Here is a 23,789-nt window from a genome sequence, read left to right as displayed (position 1 = left end):
AAGCTTGTTTTGAGCTAAAAACTTCACTTTTTCCCCCAAATTCAGCTTCCTCTGAAGGTTCTTTTTGCTGACCTTAGTGCCTGTGATTGGCTGGGCTTCTAGCACAAATTAAAAATCTTACTTTCTGTAGGATTTGTATTAATACCAGCCACTGTGCGTTATATTAAAACTGATTTTGTCATCACCAGGATGAGCTCACACCCACTGCCCCTACTCTTTTTCTCTGCTGTTCCGTATGCTTGAGATATATTTCCGAGTACTTAATATGTAAATATGATCACAATAGAATAAATTTATTTTTCTCTAAGAAGTAGAAGGCGTCTGCTTTTGGGCCATAACCAAGTTTCCCCAAACCCAAGGAGAGCCCCCAGGGCTGCCCTGTCCCCTCACCCCACCCCCCATATTCTCAAGAACTATCTCATGTGGATCCCCAAAGGCTGCCTTGTCCCAGAAACGCCTTCTTGGTCCCCTTGAACCCCCAATAGCCCCTTGCCCAGGGGATTCAAAACCTTTTTGAGGTTTTCTTTCATGTACCTATGGTGCACCAAATATCTGGGAGTGAGAAGGCCTCCCTGCGGCACCCAGGGAGCTGACACAGAGGTTTGGAGGCCTTCTTGTCCTGTTGCTATTGCTTGAGATTTTCAGCTCATGTTTATTACAAATCCAGCTCCTCTCAATGCTGCAGTGGGAAGAACTGAGCCCATTGTCATCCAGATAAGCACAGAGCCCACCACCACGGATCCGAAACCTGGAAGTACAGAGGACATAACCCATTTCAGATGTGGTGGCAGGAAAAAACAGTGAAGTCACACATAGGCTTCCCTCAGCTTCAGTTCTCACGCGTTCTCATGGGCACCAACATGCCAAAAGATCTATATATATTTCTTTTATAGGAATAGAACTAATTCAATATCAATATGCCAGCACTGACATTGATCTATTTCTAATATGAAACCCACACCTCTGCAAGAAAAAGACAAAATAAAAATCTAAATTTAGGATTTCTCACCAAATGCACTACTCCCATCTTTTAGGTCAAAGGGGAAAACAAACATCAGATGCAACGTTGCCCTTCCCAAACACTGTCCCATTGTTACCTCTGGATGTACCTCAAGTTCAAGAAGAAAGGCACATTTTGCAGCTGAGGCAACACCAACCAACAACATAAAAATGAAAAACATGGACTCACAGCTGAGACAGAGGTGAGCGGTTCACCCATTGCCATGGCTGCTCCTCATCCTCCCGCAAAAGGCCAATCCAGTGCTCTGAGATGCCTTTGTATCTCATCACAAAGCTCTGAAAGAGAGGAAATGGAAAGTTTTTTACCTTCTTCCAACCAAAAATCTCAATTTTATCAGTTGCTTGTGCTGTTTTAGGGCTTCTTTGGGGCTTGAACTGGTGAATCTGATACTAAAAAGTGTCATCTAGAAACAGGAGTTTATTCCTACAGTTCTTGCAGCAGTTGGCTTTGGTGAGTAATTTGAAGACACCCATGATGACATACCCTCAAGGCCTTTTCCCCAGCTTCTCACCCCAGACCTTCAAAAAATATCCTGGAAGAGCAGTCAAAGAAACCAAAAGGCTTCAAATACACTGCTTTTGGGTTTTTTCCCTGTGCTGAGCAGGTCCTCATGTCTCCTTACCAAGTCCTCCATGCTGTCCAGCATGGCCAAAGAAGCACCAAGCGCTGAGCAGTTGTCCTGGCTGGATGTCCAGTTCCTCTCAACCTCAGAAAAATAGTAGCATTTTCCTCTGTATCTGATCCAGTCAAAGGGACACTGAGAGCAGGGCTGGGCATGAGGCTGAAGAGCCTGCACTGTCATTAAAAATAGAACAGCATTAACCAGCAGCACCTTCCATTCACCTCTCTGGTCTGGGGAGATCATCCTTTTCCCCATGCATCTGCCTCAGTTGTGAGCAAAGAGGAAAATTAAGATACCAGAAGAAATCCTGTGAGAAAATAAGCTCAAATCATGGCTCTGCTTGTGATGTTGGACAAGAAACACAGGTGCTGCACTTTCAAAGAAGGAAACAGGATGGTAGACTTCAAAAAACCACATTTTAAAGAGGAATTTCTGAGTAGCCCTATCCCTATACATGCCCTTGGGTGTTGCTCTCTGTCATTAATGCAAAAGTAGTGAAAATGACAGGAAAAATGTCCTCTTATTCCTGCAGACTTCTTGACTTGGTGGGACTCATGCCAACATCTCCAGGCCCCTTCTTCTCTGAAAACAATACTTTTGTGAGACTGTACTCCTGAAATGGTGCTTCCTGTTGATTTTCTAAGAGTTTCTAAATGACATCAGCTCCCACACCAAGGGGATGGGTTTGGTCTTCTGTAGAAAGACTGCTCTGAAACATACTTCTACCAGAGAGAACAGCAGCTTGGGTGGGCTTTGTCTTCCCCAGGAACATGGAAGTAGATCTGTCACAAATGCAACCATCCAAAATATCTCAGAGATGTTACCTGTGAAACCAAAACTTCAGCATTCACCTGCAAAAGCGATGGCTGTGATGAACAGAGCTGTGAAAAGCATTGCCAGCATCACCTGGCAGGTGACACGTGCCTCTGGCTTCATCTCCACGCTGTGACCTGCAGGAGAACAGACCTTCAGTGCCTCTGAGAGTGCTCCCTGGGCAGCAAAGTGCTACAGGTCATGCCAAGATGATGAAAGGTTGGTCTCATACCAATGCCAGTAGACTTAGTGTCATTTTGAGTGAGAAATACCAAAAATTCTTCTTCACATAGAACACAATTATTTATCTTTTTATTTATGGGAGCTGTTTGGGGTACAATTTCCTCCCCAGCTCCAGATACAAATTCCTGAAATGTACCATGATTTAAACTTTGCTTTAATTTTTGGGGTTTACCTCATTATTAAAGCTCAGTGGAGTTTTTTTCTCCACCTAAACTAGGGTACTTTGGGCCATGGTACCTCCATTTCTGTATCTTGTGATCCAGAATATGCACTTTCCCTTCACCATGAGCAAAGAAAATTCTGTTTCCTGGGGGTTTTATCCAAAAATTCTAGAGCCTTCATCCAGTAGGACTTCCCCCATTTTTTGTTTAAGATTTTTCATTTTTGTCCCCGTCATATGAACCAAATGTCATGGAAAAAACCCTCCTCTCCCCTCTTCTTCCTGAAAAAACATTAGAAAGTAAGTCAGAAGCCAAATATGCCATATTTTTTTAATATATATTTTAAAAAGTTATATGAAAAAAAATTTAAAAAACAAATGAAAAATCAACAAATAAATTTGATTTTTTTAAAAAAATCAAATTTGAAAAAGTCACAAATGTGCTAAATAAAGTAAATCCATTCCTCAAAAATCTTGGTCCCTGGTTGGGTAGAACAAGATGATGGAAAAGGCTCCAAAAGTCCCTTTTTTACCTTAATGTGTGCCAAAGGGTTGATAGAGATAGGAGCAAAATCAGGAAAGCTGAAACAGGGCAAAAGGGAAAGCTGATTTCTCCATGGAAATAAGACAATAATACATACTTTCTCATGTGTCCAAACTGGATTTAAACACAAAATTTCTTTTCCAGATCTTCTACAGTTCAACTCTTCAAAAATTTCTTTATTCTAATCCAGAATAAATCAGAAAATTGGAATATTTGTGTAGAAAAAATATGCCTAAAATAATCAGTTACACAAGAGTCTGAGGAAGTGTTAATACTAAATTAGAATAATGTCTGAATTTGGTCTGTTTAGAGCAAAAATTCTATCTGCTGAGTGACAAAAATTTTCCCTCAAGGGAAGTACCAGAAAAAGTTTTTTCCCCAACAACCTTACTTCAGCTGAGTTTTGCTTTCAAATTACAGAAGTATCAAAATAAAACCCAAATCCAGTGATTCTGCAGTTCATTGCCCTACAGTTACCTGCCCGCTTGCTCCTTGCCATGCCCGAAAGTCCTGAATAAACTCTCGTTTCCTCCATTTCCAGGCTTCCACCTCTACAGGTGGAACAAACACCTGCCAAGCAAAGTTCCAACTATCAGAGGTGTCATGAAGGCTTTTGGTCCTCAATAAAAATTTTCTCCCCATTTAAAATTTTCTCCCGGCACCATATTTCAACTTTTCTCCCCAGGTGAAGTTTTCTCACACAATTAAAATCTTGTCCCTACAATTAAAATTTCCTCTCCCCATAATTAGTTTTATCCCCCTAATTATATTTTTCTCCCCTCAGTTAAAATTTTCTCCCTGTAAGTCAAGTCTTCTCCCCACAATAAAACTTCCACCCCAAATTAGTTTTCTTCACCAATTAAAATCTTCCCCTATTAAAGTCTCCTCAGGTAACAATTTCTCCCTGCAATTAAAATTTTCTGCTATAATTAAAGTTTCCTCCATTGCACACTTTTCTCCCCATGAAAGGTTTTCCCTGAATTAACATCTTCTCCCCCTCAATTAATATTTTCTTTTCAATTAATATTTTCTCTCCAAAATTAAGTTTTTCTCCTCCCACTTAAAATAATCTCCCCTTACTAAAATCTCTTCAGTTTTCTCCTGCACTTAAAAACTTCTCCCTGAAATTGAAATTTTCTCCAAACAAAATTTAAGACCACCTCCCCGCAGCCCCTGGGCCCATCCCAAACCCTGTCACCTGTGTCTGCTCTGTGGGAACAAGCCCGATGCTGAGGCACAACCTGCTCCTGTGAAGAGAAACAAAGTATTAAAAAAAAAAAAAAAGATGTTTTGGTTCATTTTATTGTTTTCTGAGGGATTTTCCTGTGCCTCCTCAAGGGCAACGAAGGGTGCTGCCCAGGGCCACCTGCCCACCCACTGAAACAGGGGTTCCCCTCCAGCTCCACCTGGCATCACTTCATCCTCTTTTCCAGCATTTCCGGATTTTTTTTCTCAGTTAGGGAGATAGATTGTCCAAAATGCTTCTTTTTAGTGTGTAGTTGGAGGAAACACTGCTGGACATGACTCTGTTCCAGGACATCAGGGCACCCCAGAACAGCCCTCAGGGATTCTACAAGGATGAAGTACAGTTTCCGTCAGCCCGTTTTAAGGTTTTTTTTAATATAAAAATATAAAAAAAAAAGTGTTCTTGCAATTAACCTACCCAGCTGCAGGGTTTTATCCCAAAACCTAATTTGTTTGTATTTTTAGGGGGTTTTTGTAACCATTGGTCACACACCACTGGAGCAGCTGCCTGTGCACAGGGCAGGAAGGGCTGATAGCAGCTCACCACAAAAATTTTCAGTGACAAAGAAAAGGCTGCGGGTGGAAAAGAAACTAAAAATAAACATGAGATAATAAAAATATAAAAATAAAAATTACATAAACACAAATATAAAATAAAAGTATTTTTTATTAACTAAAAATCTAAAACAATAATTAAAATATAAAATAACAGTGTTTTTCCTATTGGACCCTTTGGACCTTTGGGTTTATCCTCTTATTTACCCTCTTTCTGGTTGCTGATAGGTATTGGGGCAAATTTGTGCTTTTTTCCTTGGTTTTTTTTGGGTGTTCAAGGGAAAAAACATAATTTTTTTACCACTATAAAAAGGTGTTGCTTTGGGATCTTGTGACACTGACTAAAACCTGGGATTAACACAAAAAAAACAAAAACAAAACCAAAAAAAACCAAAACCAAAACCAAAACCAAAACCAAAACCAAAAAAAAAAAACAAAAAAAACAAAAGAAAAAAACAAAAAAAAAAAAAAAAAAAAAAAAAAAGAGAAAAGGGGGGGGAAAAGGTTGTTGTAGGCTGGAAATTGGTGGCTGTTTCATGCAGTTGCCAAAGAGCCCAAAACCTGGCAAAAACATAGGTTGATCTAGATGGTGCAAGAGGATACATCAGGAGTGGGAGGGTGGGCTTGGAGGAGAAAAAAATCAAAATAAAATAAAGTACAAAATAAAATAAAATTCATTAGCAGCCTGCAGGAAATCCAGATTCTTACCTCTTCCTGGGCAGGAGCTGGGCAACCCCTGACCACATCAGATCTCTCTGCCCCAGGATAAAACAGAGGCCAAATATTGTGTCAAAATCAGCAGAATAACTCATATGGGACAAAAGGCATTTCGAGTCACTCCCAGTCCATATTTTGGGGTAGAAACACCAAATGTCACCTGTCTTCTCCCCGTCTGCCTGTGGTCACACTGATCCAGCTCCTGACATGCTTCAACCTCACAGTCAAAAACATTATTTAAAGGCTTCTTGAAATTATTTTCTATTAATTCTGCTTCCACAGACGTTTAGCACAACTACCAAACTCACAGATGTTTCTACACCTCCAGGTGTGCCACTTCTTCCTGGCTGCAGGGCATTCATTTCTTCACCACCTTCCGTCTACAAGGGAAGGGTGTAGAATACGGATACGGATGCTGGTTTTGCACATATATATACACACATGTACAAAAAATAAAAAGCAGAGAAAAATCGCAGCCAACACCATTTCCTGAAGCCGGATGCAGACAGGAGTGCATAGTTCACAAGGCAAGGGGCTGTCCAAGGACGTTGTCACTTTTGGGTTGCTCCTGGGGTCTTCTGAGCAACCATGGCTGGGGAAATTGTATATGCTGATTTAAGGCATCTTAGGGATTGTTCTCCTGCTGAGAAGCGTTGTGGTAAGTCCTATTTCAGGGGAAAAATGTTTGTTTCAAATTTTGGGAAGACTTTTGGATTTGTATATTTTTAGGTCTGCTTGCTTCTTCATCTCCGTGTTGAGGTTTCCAAGATCATGGAGAGCAGTGTTGTGGGTTAAATGTCTTCTGAGGTGGGATCCTGACTTGAAAAGAGGAGAAAAAAAGAGAAAGGAAGGGATGGGAGAGGGTGACAGATATCTGGAAGCCATTTTGCTTCTAAGACTCTTCGCCTGGGGGACAAAATGGGTGCCAAGAAACCCAACATGAGCCAACACATCTGGATTGGAAGGACAGCTGCTGAGATCCTGTCTGGAATCCTGATGGAGATGAGAGCTGGAGTGACCTTTGTCTCACCAGCTCCCATCTCTACTAAGAGCTCTAAATTAAGCAAATTTCAGAAGGCTTCAAATCCCCTAAGCTTCATCATTGGGTGCCCAAGGGTGCTTCTGAGGTCCCTGCAGCCCCTCCTCCTGAGAGGGGCTTTCCTAGGAAACCACCCTCACTCTAGACCTCATCAGTGGTGTTTTACTTTTTTGGAGGAAGGAAAAAAGCTGTAAACTTCTTTTCAAACTTACCAGCTTGACAGAGGGGCTTTCCCCCCCACCTCTAAACCCCCAGCTTTTTTGTCTTTTATTTTTTAAAGCAAATGTGGCCTCTTTCAGCACCTGCCTTCTGTCCGTGGTGGCACAGGCTCCTTTTCATAGCTGGGGGGCTGGGACAACTCATCCTGCTGGTCCTGGTGGTGGTGCTGAGTGTGCGGGGTGAGTAACCAGCTCTTATCTACATCTCACACTCCAGTGAGCAGCCAGGGAGGGGAAATTTGGGTTAATTTCAGCATTTCAGTCTTTGGAGGGGACGAGGTTGTCCTGTAGAGATGTGACATCACCCATCAAGAATAAACCATTCCCAGTAATCTTAGATTATACCCATAGCTATCAAAAAAGGGTGGAGAATGCAAGCTGTGTTTTTCAGGCTGGCCTAAGCAACTGCATGAGAAAATGAAACCCAGTTTTTTGAGGTTTGTGGTTTTTATCCCCAAATGGCTGCAGCTTCTCACTCTGGATTACTGCTCCAAGTTTTTCAGGGCTCCCCACAGCTGGTGGTGACAGGCATTCCGCAGCTAGGCAGTGGGATCCATGGAAGGAACCAGGTGGAGCAGTGCAAGTTTTCATCCTTGGTGCGGTATTTCTGCAAGCCCCACGGGGACAGCCCCACAGGTAACCCCCCCTTCCTATCTGACTCTGCTAGGAGATGCTCAGGTGACACCTTTGTGGGGGTCTTCTACTGAAAGGAGAGAGACCCTGAGACCCTTGGGGTTGTGAGGCCATGAAGGTTATTTGCCAAAGAGAAGTGTTGCAAGGAAGAATCCTCTTTTCCATGCAATTTTTCCTGATCCTTCATTCATAGAGAAGCATCATTAGCCCTAGGGAGGAGGCTCCTCACAACTCTTCCTCCACCTCCACTGGCCAATAATGTCCTTGTGGTCACCCAGCCTCAGTAACCCTCCTTCTCTCCAGTGGCTGGAAAAACCTTATGGATGTGAAAAAACTCAGCAATGGGGAAAGAGCTGAGGTGTGGGATGGGGAACCCCTCAGTACCTCAGCTGGTGGCTGGGGAATAACCTGACCAGAGTGTAAACCCTTCAGAGTGTTTCATGGCTTTTTCTCCTCTTCAGCCTGTGCTGGCTGCAAGCTGTGTCCTCAGGACTGGCAGCTCCATGGGGAAAGATGCTACTGGCTTTCTGAAGAATTGGGAAACTGGACTCAAGGCATGAAAAACTGTGAAAATCAGGATTCCCAGCTGGTGGTGCTCCAGGACAAGAAAGAAAAGGTAAATAGGGAGAAGAAGGCTTTAAAAGGACATAAAAGTCCCTATTTTTAGGTGGGCAGGAAGAAAAAAATGCCTAGCAACAGCAGGGTTTGAGGAAGCATTCAAAGCATTGTAGACATTCATGTCTCATGAATTTGGGAGTCAGATTTACTCTGTGAATTTGATTGCCATGAAACCCTCCACAGAGAAATTTTGGAACACCTGGTCCCTTCTGTTTTCCAGGAGCACATCAAGACTGTTACAGGCAAGAGTCCACCACCTGTGTGGATTGGATTAAGGTCACATCAGAAGGTGTGGAGATGGGTGGACAACACACTTTTCAACCCCAAAATGTGAGTGTATCCACAGTTTGTCAGTATGAACAGCAGCCTTTGCTCTGTTTCAGACCCAGTTCATGCCTGACCCATCTGTCCAAGATGTTGGAGTTTATGCAAGAGTCTTGTACTCCCCCCAGTAAAGCTCTGTAGACCAAAAGTTGGGGAACTGTACGGGAGCACAGTAACCTCACAGCTCCCATCAGACCCATGCAATAACATGGCTTTTCATGCTGCACACCTGCTCCTTGCAGATCTTACTGCAGGCACAGCAACTCTCCTCAAATCTGGTCATCCCTCCAGCAAGAAAGGATGCATTCAGAGTAAGACAGTGCAGGAAAGGAGAAGAATAACCTCATCCCACTACTCCTTTTCTGCAAAATTTGGATAATTTCCTCCTCTTTAGCAATACAATTTTTGTTTTACAGGCTTGGCAACTATCTGCACGAGATGGGTGAAGGGTGTGGGACATTGAGAGCCAAGGACTTTGAAGTTAATAGATGTGATGCTCTACACAAGTGGGTTTGCAAAAAAAACCCTTTCCTGCTCTGCTCTGCAACAGCAGAAGACGGAGAGAAAAGCAAAACCTCCATCTGACAAATACCCACCCCAAGATGCCCATCCCACAAGACATTTGCTGGCAATATTTGGGGTGAAATAGCCCCATCCTCACAGTTACAGCTTTGCAGGAGATTTCAAGGTTTGCAAATCCTCTTACCATGAGGATGAAGACGAGTTTTGGGGGCACAGATGAGACCCTGAGCTGAAGGATCAGAAAGGTCTGTGCCTCGGGCACAGTGTTAATTGAGCTGTGGAATCAATAAAAGCTTATCAAACTGGTTTGCTCCAAGTTGTTGAAATAACTGTCGGGGTCAAGCAAGGCTGGTACCCTGGCTGGAACCAGCACGGGCGGCTATCCTCAGCCGCGCGGTCCATATCCCACTGCATCAATGTGATGGATGGCGAATATGGCGATTTATTGCAGAGAAACTTAACATTTTATAGTCTGGGGTCACTGTGTTACTCCCATCTGCTTACATCACAGTTAGGTGCTATTGGCTAATTGCAGGGGGCCTTGCTATCCTAACAGAGAGGGGTGGGTTTCTAGCTTTCCCGTTACATCCCGAGTTCTTCCGCAGCGCAAGGCCTTAACTACAACATATCCCCTCTCTCCATGAATAACTAGTTTGCTAAAATATAAAAGTATTGAAAATGGATAATATAAAATTGAGTTCAAAGATTAACACAAGTAAAATCATTACAACTGGTCTACTTAGGGTAGACACCAGGGTGGTTAGCCACGAAGATTGGTTGAACCAGGACTGGAACCAGTTTTGCTGAGCTTCTCTCTCTGCCTTCCGTTGAGACAGCCTGTCTCATAGCTTTGCCATGGTGTCTCTCACTACTCCGGTGTGGTCAGCGTAGAAGCAGCATTCTTCGTTCAGGGCGATGCAGAGGCCTCCTTGCTGCATGAATAGAAGGTCGAGACCTCGCCTGTTCTGTAAAACAACTTCAGAGAGTGAGGAGACTGATTTTACTAGAAAGGATATGGATTTCTCAATTCTCTGTAGATCTTCATCTACAGTCATCTGTAGCTAAAGCAGTCTCTGTTGTTGGGTCACGATTACAGAGACACCTGTGGCAGCACCAGTTGCTTTCAGGTTAAGCAGCATCGCTATGATTACACCTGTCACCACTTCTCTTTTCTGAAGTCGGGTGAGACTCTCCACTTGCAGGCTCAACTCTTCATCCAGGTGGTATAGGACTCTGGGGATGATAACAGCTAATACACAAAAGTCAGCAGAGGAGTTAAAGCTTTGGGTATAAATGCAGGGGCTTATCCCACTGCACTTGCAAACCCACATGCCAGACAAGGGGGCGATTGCCCATTTCTTGGACCTGTCCACCTGCATGGTGGTCGCACAAACTTTTTGTCAACAACAGTGGCTTTGCCTAAGCAAAACCCTCTCCCTGTCATGTGGCTGATGGTGATTCTGCGAGAAGATGACTCACCGCGGCACTGGACTGGGGCTTCTGCATTAACTCACAGCGGCCGGTTATTAAGGGCCACAGCCTCATAGTAAGGGGGCTGTGTGTCATAACACAGCCAGCAGGATTCTGTGGCATTAGGGTTGGATTGATTCAGAGGTAAAAAGGTGGCATCTAACATTCGATAGAGTGAATCAAAAGCAGCGGCTTCAGATCTTTGGGGAGAAGCTTCTTGTTTATGCAGCGGGTATAAACTATTGGATCATGGGTTCTCAGCTTGTACCACAAGGTTGGGGTTCACTGCTTCAGGTGTTATAACTATAAACAGCACAATTACTATAAGCAGCTTACCATGTAAATGACACGATACTTACAAACTTACAGCTAAAACTTTTAGCATTAAATGAACCTTTAAAGATGCTTACACTACCTCTTAAAGGCAAATACTTATATTTTATACTAACATAATTATTACACAGGCTAAACACTTTATCTTAAACTATTATCTAACTACCTTTAACACACGTGCTCTGGTATATATGTAGTCTAAGCATGAAAACAATTTGCTAAAAGGATAAACACACAATTACAATTTGCTTTATATATAGTTAGATGGAGTATCTACACCTCCCAAATCTTCTACAGAATTTTTCTAACACGATTCAGTCCTGGAATGTTCACTGCTCCCATGATGTCAGCTGGCAGCTGATCGGTGACTGAGGGCTTTGATGTTCAAGTTGTTCCTCAAACCCTTCTAAATCTTAAAACAAAGGATAACTAAAAAATTAATAGAAACACCACATCATAATAACAATATAAAATTTATGTTGGCAACTGTCTGTATAGTGTTCAGACATAACTGTGTCCTGACAGGTCCACTTCTGATCCATGTCTGGAGTACCAAGGCTGTGTGATGACATCTCTGTTCACTGGATCTCATGTGTTCAGAGGCACACAGTCTGGTCAGATGAACAGGTGACCTTTCTGAATCTGTCAACAAAACACAGGCACTTCTCTCCTTGAAGTTAATGAAATACACTAATCAAATTGCTTTTAGGGAATCAATTTCCCCCGTTTTCTAAAAAATAAAAATGAGATGTATTTCTGTTCAACATTAACATAAAACCTTATATACAATTAGTAAGAACCTATAACAGTTAAAAATCAATTAATATGAAGGTACTGTTAATTATTAAAACACTGCACCAGCATCTCATAGTTAACAAACAAACAAAACCAAAAATCATCAGTGAAGGATTGGATCATCATCTCCGGAAATGATTCTCCAAGCTCACTTTAAAATTGATTCAGCTGTCATATTAATAGGGTCAAATTGTTGAGTTAAAAAGCAACTCAAATACTGATTTAGGATAGAAAACATCTGGATCTGCTAGCAAACATTCTATCCAGGTAAAGTCAAGGCTTGGCCAGGGCCTGGCTTTAAACTGGAAAGATGCCTCTTAACTCATTTCTAAAACAAGGTTTTCAATAGCAACAGCGATGAGATGCTTACAGTACAGCAAACTGTTAAAATGCATTTGTACAAAGTAAATAATTAAAAACCTTAGGTACCAGACTAATTAAATCATCCAGCAGTTGGTTTAATTTGAGGCTTCTTCAATGGCAGCTAATCCTTAGCAATGGTACATCTTTTTAAAATTCTGAAAACACTGAAAAATAAAAAGTTATAGCAAACAAAACTGCAAAAATTACAACAACTAAATAGAACTCTCAATGAAGTCTAGGGTGTCACAGTCTGCATTCATTTCTGTCCACAAGCAGGTGTTCATCAGTGGTTTATCACAGTTGCTTCAGTTGTAGCTGTCTTCATATTTCTAGGAAAATAACTATACTTTGCAATTTAAACAAGTGTTTTCAATAAAACATAAAACAATTCAAATTAAACAAAATTTAAACTTAACAATAATTATTTATAACAAAAGGAAATAGCAAAACCTAACTTTAAAAAATATCTAAGTTATACAGCTTAACTTAAAAACATTTAAGTCAACAGTAACATGGATTCACTATAAAATTATAAAAATTTAACAAATACATCACAATTCCATGTCATCTAGCTTTGAGAATAACCCATAATAACTGCAAATGTTACTAAAAACACTCATTCACAACAAGAATTTGCCTAGTATATGTTCAAATTAGCTAAGACTCCAAAGTGCAGCCTTTCCAAAGAAAAAAGCCACAATACAGGATTGGGCAAGTTGTCATTTAGCTTTTGTAGCACTTCTCAAAAATATCAAGTCCAATTTTTAAACTAAAATCCAAAATCCAAATTGGTATATATGCAGTTATATGTGTTTTGTATAACAAAAATATTCACATTAAAATTTCCTTATTAAAATTGTCAAAAACTCAGCAAATGGGTAATATATGATTAACATAACTTTGAAATTACTGAAACAAAACAAGAATCTTTTAAGTTTCTTGGGATGCAAAAATACAACATTTAAATCTTTTAATCTATTTTTAAAGGCACTCAATTTAATAGAAACTTATTTTTAAATCTCAATTTTAATTACAACAATTTGCTAATTTATAAACAATACAATTTACAAAGCTTCTAATTTTTAAATTGTCTAATTAAAACTCTCTCTTTTTCTTATCCTTCTCAAAAATGTCCAGCTTTCTGTTGTTCTTTTGTTTTGTAGTTTTACTTTCCGCGGTTCCATTGAAGTAACTGTTACTTGTTTCAGCGGTGGTTGCCATGGCGACAGCGTACTGCCGTGTGTTTTCCTGAACTGGGCCGTGCCAGGCTACTTTTTAAATCTGAGAAAAACTCTGAAAACTCCAACTGCATAAACTCATAATTACTTAAAACACAAAATTAACTCCAAAAGGGTACATAAACACCTTTTAAAAACTCAGTAAATTATGACTTTGTAACAAACTCGTTATTGTCCCGCCGCTTCTCAGAGAGGGAGTGGGGGGTGTGTGTGTGTGTGTGTGTGTGTGAACCCCTCGTGTCTCGGTTAGAGTCAGAACTGGTCGGTTACTTCCTGTTTGCCGTGCCTTTTCTCGGGCCCCGGCCTCGCTACCACCCCCGTGGGCAGGCTGTTCCCTTCCCCCTGGTTCCACTCTGCCTCCATCCCACCTTTCCTTCCACCTTCTGTTCCCCCCTCTCTCCTCTCCTGCATTCCAATCCCTGTGCCTCCCGCGTCTTATCTCTTTCACATTCCTTATCTTTCTTCTTCACATTCTTTTTCTTTCCCATCCCCCGATCACATTCCTCTTTCTTTGTTAGAGACATATTTTTCCCACGCTACAACTTCTTTCTCTGCGCCATCTTTATGTCTTTGGGGGGATGCTTTCTTCTTTTTTTTTTTTTTTTTTTTTTTTGCCACACCCCTGGCTATTTCTGATAACTTTTTCCAAAAATCTTCTGCTCTTCACTGTGTCTCTGAGAGCAGATAAGAATTTAGGGACTGAGGGGACTCCCGGCCCCCCTCCCAGCTCAGTTGAGCTTCTCCCGTCTGGGGGCTGTAAAGGTCTAACCCTAAATTTCAGGGTAGCCAGCATACAGTTCCTTGTTGTTCCCCAGATCTCTTTGGCGAGCGTTTTAGTACATCTGTCCCACACCTTAGGGTGGAAAAACCTTACAAACTCATTTACAACTTTGACAACCCAAATCCTTGTAATAACAAGCGAATTAGGTTTACAACTTAATTAATTTACAACTTACAATCTAACCTTTTCGATGATTCCATCATCCTTCTGGGCCCAGGCTCTCCCGTCAAGAATAGACTCACTATCTTGACCACTGTTCCTTGACTCAGGGTATCCTTGCTTTCTTCTTGTCCCACTTTTCTTCTTCCCGGGTTTCGGCACCATATGTCGGGGTCAAGCAAGGCTGGTACCCTGGCTGGAACCAGCACGGGCGGCTATCCTCAGCCGCGCGGTCCATATCCCACTGCATCAATGTGATGGATGGCGAATATGGCGATTTATTGCAGGGAAACTTAACATTTTATAGTCTGGGGTCACTGTGTTACTCCCATCTGCTTACATCACAGTTAGGTGCTATTGGCTAATTGCAGGAGGCCTTGCTATCCTAACAGAGAGGGGTGGGTTTCTAGCTTTCCCGTTACATCCCGAGTTCTTCCGCAGCGCAAGGCCTTAACTACAACAAATAACACAGGCAAGAGGACAGGTGGCACACAGTGCAAAGCTCATATATAAACATGGCAAATTTCTACTCAAAAAAGCTTTTGTGAGTGACAGGTATTACCCATATGCATCTCTCCGTGCACAGCTGGGACTGTCAGCACACTGATGCAGGCAATTGGGTGGGTGCAGGCAGCTGGGTTTTGCTCAAGTTTTGAGGACATGGAGGGGTTTCTTTTTCTTCTGAGTTGTTTTTGTTGTTTGTTTCTGGTGTTTCTGGTGTTGTTTTGGGCTTATTTTTGCAGTTGTTTTGGAGAGGTTTGCCGTTTTGGTTTTTGCTTGTTCGCTTGTTTTTGAGGTTTTTTGGATCACAGGTTGGGGTTTTATGTGGTTGGTTTTGTTGTTTTCGCCAAATTCGCTCCCCACCCTTTTTAAAATCTCCTTCAAATGGTAGAGAAATCTGCAAGACGCAGAGAAACGAGGAGAGAGGGAGAGGGAGAGGGAGAGGGAGAGGGAGAGGGAGAGGGAGAGGGAGAGGGAGAGGGAGAGGGAGAGGGAGAGGGAGAGGGAGAGGGAGAGGGAGAGGGAGAGGGAGAGGGAGAGGGAGAGGGAGAGGGAGAGGGAGAGGGAGAGGGAGAGGGAGAGGGAGAGGAGAGGAGAGGAGAGGAGAGGAGAGGAGAGGAGAGGAGAGGAGAGGAGAGGAGAGGAGAGGAGAGGAGAGGAGAGGAGAGGAGAGGAGAGGAGAGGAGAGGAGAGGAGAGGAGAGGAGAGGAGAGGAGAGGAGAGGAGAGGAGAGGAGAGGAGAGGAGAGGAGAGGAGAGGAGAGGAGAGGAGAGGAGAGGAGAGGAGAGGAGAGGAGAGGAGAGGAGAGGAGAGGAGAGGAGAGGAGAGGAGAGGAGAGGATTTGGTTGATATTCAAGAATCACCTCCTACAAGAACAAAAAGCTCCATCACAACAAGTAGGAAATGAAAGGCCGCTAGAGACTGGAACGAGTGTGTTGCTCCTAACTGAACTCAAAAGGAAACACACAGGAGCAAAAGCTGGGGCAGATTATGCAGGAGGAGTACAGAGCTTTTGTGGTAGCACCAGGAAAGCCAGGGCCAGCCTGGAGTTGAATCTAGCAACATTTCTACACATGAAGGAGAACAAGAGAGGATTCTATGTGTAGTTGTAGGAAATAGCAAAAGGAATAAAATGACAGCTAGGGAAAAAGTAAACTCTTCCTGAATGGGGTAGAGGTGCCGATAACAAAGAATATGGAAAAGTCAGAGATACTCAATACTTTCTTTGCCTCCATGTTTTCTAGTAAAACTGTCCTTGAGGAATCCCAAGCCCCAGAAAACAGAGGGAAGGTTTGGAACATGCCTAGGCCTCCATGGAAGGAAAAACAGATTAAAGAGAGCTTAAACAATCTGTACATACATAAACTCATGGAGCATACAAGGTTGGAACCACCAGTGCTGAGGAAGCTGCATGATACCAAAGTCCATTCTTCATTGTCTTTGAAATGTCATGGCAACTGGGAAAGATTCCTGAGGACTGGAGGGAAAAAATGTTACTCCTATCTTCAAAAATGGCAATGTGAAAGATCAAGGCAGACCGGCTTCACCACAATCTCTGGGAAGATAAAGGAGCAGTTGATCCTGGAAGCCATTTTTCTAAACGGGTGAAGCACAACATGATAGTCAGGAATAGTCAACATGGATTTATGAAGAGGAAGCCATGCTTAACTAACCTGATAACTTTCCACTATGTGGATGATGTAACTGTTTTGGTGCATGATGGGAGAACAGTGGAAATTGTTTACTTTAACTTCAGTAAGACTTGTGACACTGGCTCCCCTAACAGCCTCACAGAAAAGCTGGAAAAATACAGGTTAAATAAGCATACAATGAGGTGGATTAAAACAGCCTACCTGCCAGGCCCAGAGTGTTGTAATCATTGGTTTAGAGGCAAGTCATTAATGGCTTGTCCAAGGGTCAATGTCGGGGACAGCTCTGTTAAACTACTTCAACAATGACCATGAGTACATCTTCCGCAAGTAGTACACAACTACAAGGACTAGCTGATCTATAAGATGATTATAGATCAGAGATACGGTAAGATTCAGAGGGTCTTGGACAGACAGAAAAAGGATGTCTGAGAGAAATCTCTTAAAGATCAACAAGGATGAATGCAGAGGTCTGCATCTGGAGAGGAATAACACAAAGCATTGTTACATGCTGTGACCTGCCTGACTAAAGAACAGCCCTGCAGAGAAGGATTTGAAGGTCTGGGTGAACAACAAGCTGACCATGAGACAGTCATGCAAGCTGATGGCAAGGCAGCCAACGGTCTCATAGGCCATATGAGGAAGGGAACTGAAAGCATATGGAAGGAGGTGGGCTTTTCTCTCTACTCATCACTAAAGCCATGCATGGAGCACTGTGTCCAGCTAGGAGTTCCCCAATTCAAGAACAAGAGGGACTTACAAGACAAATCCAGTGAAGGACCACAAAGATGACTAGGGGACCGGAGCATCTTCCAGGAAAACCTGAAAGAGCTGAGACTGCTCACCCTGGAGAAGAGAGGCTTGGGGATGTCTTGCTCACATGTTTAAATACCTGATTGGCTGGAATAAAGACTACAATGCCAGGCTCTTTTCAGTGGTGCTCAGAGAGAAGAGGCAATGGGCACAAACTGAAAAACATGAAATTCCATCTGAACACAAGAAAACACTGTTCAGCTGTGAGGCTGGTCAAACAAATTGCCCAGGAAGATTGAGACATGCGCTGAGCAACTGGGCACAATCCTGAGCAGCAAGTTCTAGCTGACCCCAGGTGAGCAAGAGGGTTGGATTAGATGGTTTCATGAAAGGTTTTCCAATAGAAACAATTCCGTTATTCTGAGATTGGGTGGTTGTCTATGACTGTTTTATGTGAGGATATAGGGAAGATTAAGCCAGGCTTTTTTTCCCTTAGTGGAAGGACAAGAATAAACAGTGTAACTTTTAATTAGATGGAGAGAAATTTTTTTTTACCATGGTGGTAGTCTGTTGCAGCCTGCAACCTCAGGATCTCGTCCAGGGAAGCAGCAGGATTCTGGGGACCAGCATGAAACACCAACGAGACGGGCTCCCGGTTCATGAAACCATTTATTCAGCATAGGAACAAAGTCAGGTCCAGAACAGAGAGCCCCGAACAGAGGCACAGCAGGGGTTTTTGAGGGACAGAACCGAGGGTTTACACCTTTGAGGGTGGAGTTCAGGGTCAGGGACCATTAGAAACACACCAAGGGAGAACCCCCCAGGGACTCAAACCCAATCAGAACTCCTGGGCCGCCCTTCACAAGGGGTTTGGGGTGGGACAATGTAACTCTTTGTCTCCCTGAGGCCGCTGCAACATCTGCTCCTTTTTTATATTTTTTTTTTTTTTTTTTTTCAAATTTTAATTAGGAGCTTAAAATGTTTCCAAACATACACCTTAAAATCTCACCTCTTCCACAGAGCACCCACTTTGCTTTGTGGGACACCAATAGCTCAATAACAAAACACATTAAGCAAACAGAAAAAACAAGATTGAAAACAAACACTTAAATCTCGGACTACGCCGGGCAAATTAAATGGTGATGGTACTTAATGCAAACATAATTTTTTTTTTTTTTTTTTTTTTTGTTCAGTCTCTTCCACTTTAGGATTCTCTGTTAGGAAGGGTGCAGCTCTTAGATCTCCTCTTACGAGGGGCAGAATTCTTCGATCTCCAGCTTCGGCTCCGGCTCCCATGTGGGCGTCGCCTCTTTAGATGATCTCGGTGAAACACTGGCTTTCGGAGCTCGGTTACAGTTTCGATTTCCCCGGAGGAGGTGTTGCCCACCATGGAACAGGCACAGCCCCCAGGGGTGGAGCACCGAACAAAGGGATGGGGCCAAGCAGGAGTTACTGGGAGGTTCGGGAAGGGAAGGTTTGGGACCGGAAAAGAAGGAGCAAGGCGGGAAACCAGGGATCCCAGGCCGCGTGGCCGGCGCCATCTTGGGATGGGGGGGGAGGCCGGGACGGACTTTCCCGGACAGGGAACGGGAATATGGAAAGACAGGGGGTGAAGGAGGACACGGAACGGCGGGCAGACGGCAGCAACCCCGAGCCATCTTAGCTTTTTTCACCCTTTGTCCTGCCCTTAGGAACAGAGGAAAGGGGAAGGTACAGGAAGGTATACACCAAAAAAGGAACTCCACAGAAGACAAAAACAGCCCACCGGAAGATCCATACCGTCCATAATCGTCCATAATGTTGATATAATCGTCCATAATGTTGATATAATCGTCCATAATCGTCCATAGTGTTAACAGAATCGTCCATAATACGTCTCGTTGGGTGATGTTAGGTGCTTGTCCCAGCGTCTGGTCTCGGCTCCCCCACCTCCGTAATCCCTTTTCTTCCCCCATGCCCGAGGCACTCTCAACCCAGTCTCCCTGCCAGGTACTCTCGAGTCCTCCTTTCCAAGGCGGGGGTCTCGCCGGCTCTCAAGCCATCAGCCGGGGACTTACGAGGTGTCCATGGAGCCGCTCCTGCTGTTCTCCTGGATGCCACGCATTCTCTCACCATTTGTTGCAGTCAGCAACCTCAGGATCTCGTCCAGGGAAGCAGCAGGATTCTGGGGACCAGCATGAAACACCAACGAGACGGGCTCCCGTTCACGAAACCATTTATTCAGCATGAGAACAAACTCAGGTCCAGAACAGAGAGCCCCGAACAGAGGCACAGCAGGGGTTTTTGAGGGACAGAACCGAGGGTTTACACCTTTGAGGGTGGAGTTCAGGGTCAGGGACCATTAGAAACACACCAAGGGAGAACCCCCCAGGGACTCAAACCCAATCAGAACTCCTGGGCCGCCCTTCACAAGGGGTTTGGGGTGGGACAATGTAACTCTTTGTCTCCCTGAGGCCGCTGCAACAGTAGTCAGCCCAGAATGGCTATGAATTCTCTGTCCTTGGATATATTCAAAACTCAACCACATAAGGCCTCAAGCAGTTTAATCTAACTGGACCTAAGTTAAGGGGAGTTTGGACTTGGTGGCCTCAAGGGCTCCATCTCAAGCTGAATGATTTCATGATTCTCCATGTCTGGATTTAAAGAATGTAACTCATAACAGCTTAACATATTGTGGTAGCACTTAGAATACACATGACTCTTAAATAAAGGGTGGAATACAAGACCAGGACCTAGGCACAGCCAAGTTACTCTGGATAGCTGTCATTTCAGATTGGAAATACTGGTCACCTGAGAGATATTCCTCTCTCTCTCCATATATATATCTATATATCTATATATCTATATCTATATCTATATATAGATATAGATATAGATATAGATATAGATATAGATATAGATATAGATATATATCTCAAAAACACTGTCCTAGTAATTTTTAGTGCTTTGAAACATTCAGATGGAACACCTGACTGGCTAAACTCAAAGGCTTACAGATGAAACCCCAGAAACACTTTCCACTAACTTCAATGATTAAAAAAAGAATTTTATTGGTCCAAGTAGAACCAGGGGGACTGACAAACACTACCATACCAAAAGGTGCCTCTGCCTACGTGGCCTGTCAGTAAGTACAAACAGCCTCAGAGATTCCAGAAGGAAGCAGAAGGTCTAGCTCAAAAATATGAAAAAACCTGCCAATTAAATCTTTACTAAATATTGAAACATACAGATTGGTTTATGTACAAAAGAAGAAGGTTAAAAAGAAAAATATTTGTATTGTATCTAAATGTGTCTTTTGAATTTGATATTCAGGAATATATTTTCCTTTCCTGAATATTCCTAACTCACTAACCTGATTTCCACCAGAAATATGTCTAAGATATCTAGATACAAATGCAATAGTAAAAGTAGACTCAAATCAGTAAAAGGTTGTAAAACTTGTAACCAGATCTGAAACCTTACCATAAATGCTTACCTAATTTTTCCTTCTGTAATGAAGTGGAAGCTCTCTAATAGCTGTCTTTGTGCAAAACTTTATTTTTGGTGCTAATCCCTTGATAATAACAGTTGATCACTGCATGTACATCACTCTTATAATCAGAACACTTCAAGTCCTCCATTGAAAGTGCAGGATCAGAAGTGGCTAAAGAAGGCACTTTAGCTAAAGAAGCCTTGCAGCAAATTCAGCTGCTAGTGGCAAAGGAGTTTTCCTATGAAAAGCAGTGCTCTCATTTTAGTCTGCTCTCTTAATTGGTATAAACTGTACCAGAAGGGGAACATGATGCACAAGGCCAGTATGTCCCAAATGTATGTTTGAGGCACTGACCCAGACACTTGGTACTGACTTTGACACTTCTTCATAAAGCCCGTATTGTGAAGAAAAGCAGGAAGAAAACCTTGATCTACAAAACAGACATACAGTTCTTCACTGTGTAATTAGCAGCTCCTTTTGTACAGTGGTGGATCAGGCTAACCCAAAGGACATTTTCTAAAGTGCTGTGAAAAAGAAATTCAAATTTGCCTTTCAAGGCAGGTCATGCTATGAAAAATACTGCAAAGACACTAATGATGCCTGACAACAACAACAACATCTGTTCACTTATCCTAAATTTTGAACTGTGCATTTATAGCAGTTTCTCTCTTTCTTCTACAAGACTGATACAGAACTCATGGTATAGTACTTTCAAACTACATTTGGCCCTACCCTTATGCAAAGAGGATAAAATACAAGCACTAGTGATAAAGAAGGAAAGAAATAAGATACAACTGGAAGGAAATATGATGACGACATATTGGTAATTTGAGTGTAGCATCTGGCTGGCCCAGATCCAGCCATGGAAATGAGGTAATGCTGCCATTGCTTCCTCTGGATCTGAGCTAGTCTGAGGGTACTCCCAAATCACCTGTTCCTTTACCAATATGGCACCACATTCTCTGTCTTCATCAGGTTCTTAAGGACCAAGTTAAAGACTTGTACAATGTAATGTTTAACCTGAGCATATATTTCTAAATTTCTATTCCAAATGTATGGACAGTATTCCTGTACTCCGCAGAACTTTCTAAAAGCTGAATTTTTTTAAATCTAGTATTTCTATACTTGCAATTTATACATAATACCTGATTTGTCATGTGAAATAATGCCATTACAAGTTTGTAGAGTAAGTACAAGAACCTTCTGAATGAATCGGTGCAAAACTGAGTCCACAGGAAAGATGACCCTCCCTGTTCAAAGCTGTTGTATGCTGAAATAGACTCATATTAATAAAACTAAAGTCAGTTTCATTGCCTCATTTGCATAATCTAATCCATAATGAAGTGAGAGAGATTAAAATCATTCAAGGCTGACATTGCTCCTTCTGGAAACAATAAGCCCTAGAAAGAATAGGCAGTGGGAGGCTTTAGAAAAATACAAAAATAAAAGACCTTCAAGAGAAGACTGAGAATAGGCAAAGGGAAAAAAAACAAGACGTGTACATGAGATAAAGAAAATGGACAGGAATCTGGCATCCCCAAAGGCCACTGGTACAAAGAATCTTGAAAATCTTTTGAGTGACTGGGCCTTTCACACCATCTGTGGATGAAGGTATATAGACAAACATAAGGTTTTGTTATTAGATCTTGTACCAGCCTACAGTCTGAGACAAACAAATTTAATTTTTAGGATAGCCTGTACTTGGTACATTCTCTCAGCACGTCTATATTAAAAAGTGTGCAGGAGCATCCCCCTCTGCTCAAGAGGAGCAAAGAGATAGTCAAGCTCCAGCCCACACAAAATTGCCACTAAGTAGTTGAATTCCTTCCTTCTTCAGTATAATAAGCACTAGTTTCAGGAAACTTACTGGGAAATCAGGAGAAATTGTCATCATTAATTCTGTATTCATAACACAATAGGCAGGAGTTAGCTTGCATTCTGGGAACAGAACTCCCTTTTTTAAAATGCACAGTCATCCCCTACTGAAAGAAGAAAGAGACACCCATTAAAAATAGCTGTGAGGGTTGTTACGTAGAATTGTCACTACTGTGCAATGAAAACTTCATAAATTTACAAATGTGAACCAATGTGTGAATGTTCTTGACAGTATGCTGCTCGTCTCACTCAAAATGTTGCTTTGAGAAGCAGGTGGTAGTTGGAACATTAGTGGGCCTAGGAAGTGTGGTACAGGAATGGCACACATTCTGCAGGATTTAGAATTATTTGATGTTGGAAATGTTTAAGACAACAGCTACTTCTTAGCATACTGTCCTCCTCTGTTGTCAGGGAATATTTCAATTTGCATTCCTGAGAGCCACAGCAGACAAAACCACAAAAATACAGCAAGTCCAAACCATTTTGTCCTGTATTTGTATATAGGAAAGAACACAACATAAGGGTTTTTTCTGCCTGTTTGACTAAAAGAATAACTACTTCTCCAGAAAATTCACTCTATCTCCAGACCTCTTACTTTGCTGCAGCTGATTACTTTGTTTTCTGAACAGGAAATGAAGCTAATAAGAGGTTGGGAAACCATTTATATTTGCACTGGTTTTGAAAGATTTGGTTTAGCAGAGCAGTCCTGGAGTTTGATGCTGTCATTATCTTTCCAAGCACCACAGAGGACTATGCTGGGGGTGTACACAATGACAAGGCTTGAAGGCAGACTACTATTTAGGTTGTAGAGAATGTCCAGACCTGTGACAGAGGATGTTGTGCTAGTGCATATTTTGTAACATATGTATAAGCCATGTGTTTGTACACAGATCACTAAATCTTGATCAACTTGATTTCTTGGTGTTTTCAGTACAATTAGGAGTTGCCTCACAGTGGGAAAATAATTAAATATTCTAATCAGCCTCCTGCAGGAAGAAAATAAAAAAAAAATTATATGAAATTACAACATTCCAATGTTTGTTCAGCAGATGTGTCATCAAAAAATAGTGTTGAAAGGCAATCACCATAATTTTCAAAATGTATTTCCTCCAGAGAGCCAGCATGT

At 42.3% G+C, this 23,789-nt stretch overlaps 2 protein-coding genes across 8 annotated transcripts; one reads left to right on the top strand and one right to left on the bottom strand.

Moving 5' to 3' along the window:
* Positions 1-365: 365 nt before the first annotated feature.
* LOC131592881 (C-type lectin domain family 2 member D-like) lies at positions 366-6,292 on the bottom strand. 3 transcript variants are annotated; one of them, XM_058864745.1, is made up of 7 exons: positions 6,229-6,292; positions 4,602-4,650; positions 3,881-3,973; positions 2,495-2,593; positions 1,644-1,816; positions 1,190-1,296; positions 366-748 (listed from the first exon to the last, which is right to left on the bottom strand). In XM_058864745.1, the coding sequence occupies exons 1-7, from the start codon at positions 6,280-6,282 to the stop codon at positions 535-537; spliced, it is 789 nt and encodes a 262-aa protein (XP_058720728.1). In that variant the 5' UTR covers positions 6,283-6,292; the 3' UTR covers positions 366-534. The 3 variants fall into 3 exon arrangements, with proteins under 3 accessions (XP_058720728.1, XP_058720729.1, XP_058720730.1); XM_058864746.1 differs by having other exon boundaries at positions 5,912-6,289; XM_058864747.1 differs by lacking the exon at positions 6,229-6,292 and adding an exon at positions 4,810-5,248 and having other exon boundaries at positions 3,881-4,650.
* Positions 2,589-16,289, top strand: LOC131592882 (killer cell lectin-like receptor subfamily G member 1). Of its 5 annotated transcripts, XR_009280724.1 has the most exons (7): positions 6,442-6,578; positions 7,259-7,357; positions 7,673-7,813; positions 8,272-8,426; positions 8,649-8,758; positions 9,169-9,519; positions 16,159-16,289. XR_009280724.1 is itself a non-coding variant. In XM_058864750.1 (6 exons), the coding sequence occupies exons 2-6, from the start codon at positions 7,243-7,245 to the stop codon at positions 9,335-9,337; spliced, it is 690 nt and encodes a 229-aa protein (XP_058720733.1). In that variant the 5' UTR covers positions 2,589-2,675; positions 7,240-7,242; the 3' UTR covers positions 9,338-9,574. The 5 variants fall into 5 exon arrangements, 4 of the variants coding, with proteins under 4 accessions (XP_058720733.1, XP_058720731.1, XP_058720734.1 ...); XM_058864750.1 differs by lacking the exons at positions 6,442-6,578; positions 16,159-16,289 and adding an exon at positions 2,589-2,675 and having other exon boundaries at positions 7,240-7,357; positions 9,169-9,574; XM_058864748.1 differs by lacking the exon at positions 16,159-16,289 and having other exon boundaries at positions 9,169-9,574.
* Positions 16,290-23,789: the final 7,500 nt, after the last annotated feature.

Source organism: Poecile atricapillus, chromosome Z (genome assembly GCF_030490865.1).
Source record: "Poecile atricapillus isolate bPoeAtr1 chromosome Z, bPoeAtr1.hap1, whole genome shotgun sequence".
Lineage (NCBI taxonomy): Eukaryota > Metazoa > Chordata > Aves > Passeriformes > Paridae > Poecile > Poecile atricapillus.
This window is presented reverse-complemented; position numbering and strand designations above follow the sequence as displayed.